This window comes from Marmota marmota, unplaced genomic scaffold (assembly GCF_001458135.2).
Source record: "Marmota marmota marmota unplaced genomic scaffold, marMar, whole genome shotgun sequence".
Lineage (NCBI taxonomy): Eukaryota > Metazoa > Chordata > Mammalia > Rodentia > Sciuridae > Marmota > Marmota marmota.
In genome coordinates this window covers 4,346,283-4,354,905 of record NW_025999925.1, presented here as the reverse complement: position 1 = coordinate 4,354,905, position 8,623 = coordinate 4,346,283, and the positions used below count along the sequence as shown (strand labels likewise).

The following is an 8,623-nucleotide window of genomic DNA, read 5'->3' as shown; positions in this document are numbered from 1 at the left end:
CCAACCAACACTTTTGCTTGCTTTGCTGCCTTTAATTTTCCTTAATTCTTATAGCATAGAGGAAGGGTGTTGCTATGGTTCGGATGTGGCTTGTCCCCCAGCTTCATGTGTTGGAAGCTGAGTCTTCCACGTGGCAGTGGGACATGGTATGGAACCTTTAGGAGATGGGGCCTAGCAGGAGGTCCTTAGGTGAAATGAGAGCAAATATACCATCAGAAGGGATTTAGGGATCCCATTCTGTCTCTGGTTTCCTGTTTTGAGATGTGATGCTTCCTCTGGAACACGCACCACCATCTGTCATGGGGTCTTTGTCAGAATTAACACTATGCTGTTTGGACCCTTAGTCCCCAAACTCTGAGCTAAATAAACTCTTTTTCTTAAAAAAAATATCCTGTCTCAGGTATTTCATTATAGTAATGAAAACAGACAAAATAAGTTATAGGGGAAATTGTGGGCTTTGAAGTCCGACATATTTGAGTTCTTGTCATGGGTTTTCAACTTACTATTTCTGTGACTTAGAATTATCTAGCTTTTCTGTCTGACAGTTTTTCCATCAGTCAATTAGCAAAATAATAACACATGGAAAGAAGAGAAATCCCAATGAAGTTTTAAAAGATTATGAAGTGAATGATAATGAAAACACAACATAGTGATATGTTTAGGGTGCTGCTAAAGCAGAATTTGGAGAGAAAAGCATAGCTTTAAATGTATATGATAGACAAGAAGCAAAACTAAAAATCAACTTATTTGTTTATTTTTATGCAATGCTAAGGATCAAACCCAGTGGCTCACACATGCTAGGTAAGAGCTCTGCTACTGAGCTACAGCCCCAACCCCTACTGAGTTTCTTCAGGAACAAAAATAGGAAATAAAATAAAACTCAAAGAAATTAGAAGGGAAAATAGAATAGATACAAACATATTCAATGAGAACATATACACATTTACATGCAATAGAAAACTATCAATAATGCCAAATGTGGTCATTTGTTAATAATAACAAAATTGATAAACCCCTTGCACAACCAATCAAAAAAAGACACAGAATACAAATTACCAAGATCAGAAGTGAAAAACAGATATCAGTACAGAGTTTAAACCAGCAAAATTATAAATAATACTATCCAGCACTTAAGAAGTTTGTGAGAATTAACTCAAGTAATGTACGTAAAGCACTTGGCATAGTAACATGGCTCATAGAAGCAATTCATTTAGCCACCAAGTCTGCTTTTATTGAGTGCATGCTCCATGCTGGGCACTAGGAATATGAAAGTGAGCTGGTGTGAGTGAACACGGTGTGTATGGAGCGTGACAGACATGATCCTTGTCCTATAGAGCAGAGTCCATAGTGAAGATAGAAATTTCAAAAACTACATGTTTAAATGTAAAGTTACAATGATGACAAGTATCATCATTGGGGCCTGGAGCCAAAAGTGCACATGAAAAGTGTAACTGGCCCAGGAAGGAAAGTCGAGAGGCCATCCCTAATAAACGATAGCTGAGATGCCGTCTGCAGGGTGAGCAGACATTGACTAGAAGTTCACCAGTCAGTTCTTGGCAGAGGAAAGAGCAAGGTAAAGGTCCTGCTTTGGAAGGAAGGATGGTCTGACACAAGGTCAGTGTATCCGAAGCTGGAAAGTAAGGGTGAGTAGGGTTGGGGTGGGGGGTATAGATCAAGCAAGGGAGATAAGGACTTTGCAGGGTCTTGTAGGACATGCCTATATGTTTAGTCTTTATCCTAAAGACTTATATAAATGAAGAAGGCATGATAGAATTTGAACGAGACACCATGTGCCTCTTGATAGAACACGATATCATGATATCATGAGGTTGTCATGAGAAAAAATAATTGAACTTGAACATGACCAAACCTCCATATCAAATCATCAAAAAATAAATAAATAAATAAAGACAGTGTGAACCCATTTAAAGATTTAAAGCAGAGGTGGGGTAACATGGCCAGATCAGAAGAGACTGTTTTCCATGTGGTGTGAAGCATGGACTGGCTAAGGGTCAGGGTGGACATGATGATGCCAGTCAGATGATCATTGTTATTGCACAGGGGAGAAACAATAGCTATAATTACTGTTCATAATATAAGGTCAATTGAAAGTAACTCAAATGTTCAACAACAATGGACTGGTGGGATAAGTTATAGTCAATGTATATAATGGGTTAGTACATGGCTAAAAAGGGATGAAGAATATAAATATATATTGCTATAAAGTTATTTCTAGGATATATTGTTAGGTGAAAAAAAGAAAATAAAATAGAAGAAACTGCGTGTGTGTGTGTGTCTGTGTGTGTATGTGTGTTGCTATTTATCTGAGAAAAGAAAGCAGGTAGTATGCATTTTTAGCAGGGGGTTGAAACCAGGGCCTAGCACATGCTAGGCAGCACCCTACCACTGAGCTACACACCACGAACTATATATATGTATTTTTACAATGAAAGGATAAACCAAGGTTAAATGTGTTACTTAAAAGGAGCATGATGGAGTAGACAGGAATAGAGGCTTAAGCTTTCTCAATACAAAGGTTTTGTAGATTTGACCTTGAAACCGTGTAAATATTTTACATAATTATAAAGCAAAATTAAATTTAAAAAAAAATCAATTCAAAATTAGTGAAAACCAAATGAAACAAACACAGCTAACTATGTATTGAGTTAATAACATAAAAAGGAGTCAACTAGACCATAAAACTTTATGCTGTTTGTTTATATCTATTGATGATGGAAATTGTCAAAAAAAAAAAATCCAAACTACTTGCAATATCTTATTGATATTAGTAGGGTTTTGTTGTTATCCTGTGACTACTTTGTATATATTCTGGGATTAAAAAAAGGAGTGATCATTTTAGTGTCTGGCAACTGGAATTTTGGTTTTCTAATGTGATACATTCTAAGAATAAAAATAATTGCAAAAAGCTTTGAACCATTTTTGGTAATCATATTGTTGGCAAAAGTATTCCATTTTTATCTAAAATTAAAAAATATGATTTTTATATATTGTGAGACAAAGAAAATGAAAAATTATCTGTTCTTCTAATCATCCTGGATGTCTCCAAGAACTGGAATTCAAGGCATAGGACAGAGGGAAATATAGATGTAAGAATAAAAGTTTAAACAAAATCCCCATGGCCTTCATACTCAACTGGGATTGCCAGTATGAACTCATAATGTATTTCATCTTGAAAAAAAATGTATTTCCTACTTCTGTCCACTGAAAATATCTAGGAACAATGACCAAGATAGTAGCAAAAACCCTTATGTTCAGATTACGGTCTCTAAATACCATTTCCTACTTTAGGAACTCGGGTTCCTTAGAGAAATGGATAATTCTCAAGTTCTGAGGCCAGATAAGTACATGGTGAGCAGGGAACACCTTTTCCAAAGGTGAAAAAGTTAAAGCATCAACATAATAAAAGCTGCAAGTTATAGTCTTAATGATACAAAAACATTAATTTTTTTTGGATTACACTGTGGAATGGATTTGTTATTTTGAAAGTTAGTAAATAAAGAGAAATTGTCATGTTTTTATCCTTTTATTCCTGTACAAACTGTACCTTTGGCTAATCAACAGATGGAATAAGGCTTCTCCTAACAAGTCTTCCAGTTGTCAAATGAATGAAAAATAATAAAATTAGAATATTACCCCATTTTCAAATCCTTAGTATATAATGACGCTAGGTAATGATCATCAATACTATTAAAATTACAGAATAAGAGTCAACCAATATCACCTAGGAAACATACTGGTAAAAAAATATTAAATCTGATTTAAAAATCTGCATCTGATCAAGCTTTTGGATTTAACTATCAGTATACAGAAAACTCAGGAGATAGAGAACATGTTAAGTAACCCAACAGGGGATACAACCAGCAAAATCAGGACTTTGTGAAACTCTACATAACACATATTCCAACAAGAAATTGCAAGGAAAAAAATTAGGAACACACATTAAAGGAGATTTAAGACTGATCAATCAATTAAAATAAATAGACCTTATTCTGATTTTGATTTAAACAAGAAATTTTTAAAAAGTCACTTGATTGGAGCTGGGCATAGTGGCACACAAATATAATCCTAATGATTTGGGAGAATGAGGCAGGAGGATTGCAAATTTAAGGCTAGCCTCAGCAACTTAGCGAGACCCTGTCTCAAGATTAAAAATAAAAAGAGCTAGGGATGAGACTCAGTGGTTAAATGACCCTAGGTTTAATTCCTGCTACACCTCAAAAATCACTAGATGAGAGATGATTTTGCATTTATAGTATTCTCTGTACTTATATTTATGTTTGGAAATTTTCTATACTGAAATGGATAATAATAAAACAAACTATCCTCTAATGAGTATTTATAATATACAGACACTTTTAGGCACTTTATTACCTTTAAACTATTCCCCATTTAGAACATTGGCAACTCATCTGCATCATTCAAATGAGAAAACCAAAGCACAGAGTGGTTAAGCATTCTGCCCAAAGTTACACAGGTAATAAATTATGGCAGTTGAAACCAGGCAGTTTCAACTCCAGAACCCATTTCCTAGTTTGTACACCAGTACCTCTCATGATGATGGTAGCTTGGACTAGGGTGACTACAGTGGTGAGAAACAGATGAATTGAAGAGATACTTAAAAGGTAAAATTGACTAAATTCCATGCTGGATTGCAAACGAAGCTAAAGGTCAAGGAAGGGTTCAAGACATCTGTGAGTTTCCTGACTTGCTACATAGGACAGATGGTGGTAGTATTAATCGAAATGGGAAACGTGACAGAATCAGGTTTGGAGGGCAAAGGTGATTTGGATTTGGAGTGTTTCAAATTTGAGGAACCTCTGGGACATTCAGGTGATGTCAACTGGGTAGCTGGGCATGCAGGCCTTCTTATATTATTTTCTGCCTTCCTCCTCCTCAGAACTGTAGCCTTTTTCTTGGGATGGGGTTACATTTCTAGGCTTGAAGTGTGATTTAATGTTCTATTCTTTTTTCAGAGGTGCTGGTGGAGGTATCACCCGCACATTTTGGAAAGCTGCTTTTGCTTCATTGTCTCAAATAGGAAAAAAAAAAAGTCATTTAATCAACCATGCCTTGATTACTTATTATGCTTCAACCGTTGCATTGGGGCTTATATAAATTTACATCATTTACTCCTCTCTTACAGAGTTATTTAGAGTTATAAAGAGCTTATTCTTCTTACCATATACATGAGGGGTCTGAATATCAAAAAGAATGTCACTTGCTCAAAGTTACAGAGCTATAAAGCAGCAGTATGCATTCTTTAAAAAAAAATTTTTTTTTAGTTGTAGATGGGCACAATACCTTTATTTTATTTATTTGTGTGATCAAACCCAGTGCCCCATGCATTTGAGACAAGCACTCTACCACTGAGCCACAACCCCAGCCCAGCAGTATGCATTCTTAAGCTGTGTTCTGCCATTATGTCTGTCCAGGTGATGATGGGAGTGGTTCATGGTCATGGCCTTTCACTGCATATCACAGTGAGAAAGTCCTTTTGTTGCATTTTTCATCCAACCTTCTGCTTTAACATAGGGGAACAACCCAGTTTTTCACACCTCTCTAATGCTTGCTAACATGTTTTTATAGAAGATAGGGTATGCCTCAGGTTCAATCTTGAGCAAATAATATGTATAGCAGGAATTTAATCAATATATTTTCATTATGTAGATTTTATTAATATCTTCTACATATAAGGATATTAGTTTTTCCGTGTACACAGCAAAAGAGAATTCTATTTCAAAATAAATTTAAGAATACATTGAATAGTAAAAGAAAATTATCACATACATGGAGGCAATGGTGACTCAGAGAAGGGAGGGGATCACTAGGTGAAGCTGGACTCCAATGGCTAAGCCCTGCCAGATTGTTCTTCACATTACCTCCAGCCCCCAATGGGCTTCCATAGTGATTGAACATCTTGACCATAATCTATTGACACTTCACTTAGAAACTCCTAGGCTCTGTTTACTAGTGTCTGGAGCTCTCCAGTGAATTTGTTGCAGACCCCAAATGCTATTGACCAGATGGTACCTTTATTTCCCATTGATCAGACTGGCATATAGGAGGGGACCCACAGTCTTTTGCTGCCCACTGCCTCTCCTATTCAAGATTGCAGGAAAAGGGGGCAAAGGGTACATAAGTAAGCTATGGCTGTTAATATCTAAGATATTGGGTTATTTTGGAATTCAGAATATCCACTTCTTAAAAATTATTATTAGTTTTTTACTAACATGCATTCTTGTATTACAACTCATTGACTACTCTCATTTCTGTCCACCTCTCTTCCCTAACTCTAATTCCCCAGTTTTTATGGTGGCATCATGTTTGCACAATTTGTCCCCTCTTCATCCTCCCTTCCTCCCTGAGACAAAAGCTATACTCATTATATTTGTGGAAAATGGTTGTAGATGGGTTGTCTTTTAAAAATTTTAATGAGTTTTTCTAAACATAGACAAAGGCGATAAAAATTCCTGATGCTACATGTATTTTAAGACATCACTGTCACATGAAATAATTTTGCCTGTGTGTTCCCCAGGGAATTGAAGAGTACATTATAGTTGCTGTAATCCTGCTGGTTAGAGACAGTATCTTTATTCTTTGTTATGCCTGAAAATATCTGTTCAGTATCCGAGATAATATATCTGTATTCATCTCATTTCCCATAAGCACCACAAAGGCAGTGCTTTTTCACCATAGCCCTTACAGAGAAAAGTTCAAGACTAAACAAAAGTAGGCTTAGTTTTTGCAATTTTCATGCATTCTTTTAAGTGAAGGTGGTAAATATTGCTATTGATAAATATCAGTAAACATGTCTTCCTAAACCCACAAGGTTAAAGAAAAGACAGATTCCAGTCTTCCTGGGGAGAGTACCCTGGGCACCTGTCCACTGTAGCTATCACAGATCTCAGACCCCGGCTTCATCATGGACTGGACACAGGCGAAGGCCTGACTTTGTGCACCTAGGACGTGGGAAATATCTCCACTCTGAAAATGGAAACTCATCCCATTCTCCTGCATAGGCAGGATGAGGATTTGGAAAAGGCAGTAGGTGCGTGGGAGGGTGTGTGTGTGTGTAGACTGCGTGCCTTCCCACTTCACGGTGGCAGCAGGAGCCCTTTGGGTCCCCCAGCCCCTTGGTTCGCGGCCCTGCCCAGACCATTGTCCGCACACCTCGTCCCTTCAGCTTCCGGGCCGCAGGCAAGATGATTTGCTGCAGATGACATCAGCCCTGGGCCAACGGCTGGAAGAGCCAAGGCAGCCACCGCGTGAGGATGTGCCGGGTGGTCCCTTCCTCCTCCTCTTCCTCCTCCTCCCGGGCTCCCTGCCTAGTCTCCATATAAAAGCGGCGCCTCCCCGCCCTCTCTCACTCCCCGCTCCTCTCCCCGCGCACTCTCCACCGCCTCCGAGAAGGCGGAGGGGGAGGCGGCGCGCAGCGCCGGGAGGAGGGGGGACGCAGGGGGCGGAGCGGAGACAGCACCTTCGGTGATAATCCTTTCTCCTGCCGCAGAGCAGAGGAGCGGCAGGAGAGGAACACTTCGCCGAGGCATATCGGGCCGGCAGGATGGCGACCGTGGTGGTGGAAGCCACCGAGCCGGAGCCATCCGGCAGCATCGCCAACCCGGCGGCGTCCACCTCTCCCAGCCTGTCGCACCGCTTCCTCGACAGCAAGTTCTACTTGCTGGTGGTGGTCGGTGAGACCGTGACCGAAGAGCACCTGCGGCGTGCTATCGGCAACATCGAGCTCGGTAAGCGGCCCCTCGCCCCCAGGGACGCGCACCGGGAGACGCGCAAACACGACCCCACCCAGGGAGCGACGGCCACCCAGCTCCCCTGGAGCGGCGCGCCCCGCACCCACGTCTCTCCCGGTCTCCTCCCGCACTCGACCTGGACTCTTTTCTGGGTTCATTTCGGGGAATAACCCGAATATTAGATTTGAGACCTAGAGGGAGAGTCTCAGATAACCTTGAGGGATCAATCACCAGGACGGTCCGCAGCCACAGTCGAGTTGGCCACCGCCTCTCCCGCTAAGTGAAATGCAGGTGTCCGAGGAGCAAAGGCCATAATAAAGCCGCAACCGCGGGAGGCAAAGGGGGTGATGGTGGTGGTAGACCTGATGCAACCACTCCCTTCAGCACCCTTCTTCGCCTTAGCAAAAGCTGGGATCCCTCTCACCCGCAGACCTGAGGGTTGAAACACCATGTGCCAGGCCCGTGGGAACCATCCTCACCACGGCCACCTAAGCCCCCGAGAACTGCCTTTTCTGGCGTAAAACTTCCCGATCCTTTCTTTCCTCAGAATGACTAGGCTAGTCCTAGGGCCACGCCCGCTCCCCCCACCCCTCGGGACTTAGGGATGGAGAACCGCCTGCGCTCGTTTCCCAGACGAAGCCCGCCTCGCCGCTGCCCCTGAGGTCTTAGCTGCAGCTTTGAGAAGGGACAATGGGACCCCAAGTTGTGGGGTGGGGCTTCTTTTAAAAGTATCAGCCTTGGGAGTGCTATATTGAATGGGGAAGGGGGCGTCAGCGGTTAGGGCCAGCCCCTCGCCCGATGTGTGCACCAGGAGCGCGCTCGGCAGAGCCGGGTAGCGGTTCGCCCGGAACCTT

General features: G+C 41.3%; 1 protein-coding gene across 1 annotated transcript in view; it reads left to right on the top strand.

Moving 5' to 3' along the window:
• The first annotated feature begins 7,349 nt into the window (after nt 1–7,349).
• The window catches only part of Map1b (microtubule associated protein 1B), a 103,958-nt gene continuing 102,684 nt past the window's right edge, over nt 7,350–8,623 (top strand). The window contains exon 1 of the mRNA XM_048800154.1: nt 7,350–7,766. Within this exon, the coding sequence (XP_048656111.1) occupies nt 7,583–7,766 (184 nt within the window). The 5' untranslated portion in view covers nt 7,350–7,582. The remainder of the gene's footprint in view (nt 7,767–8,623) is intronic.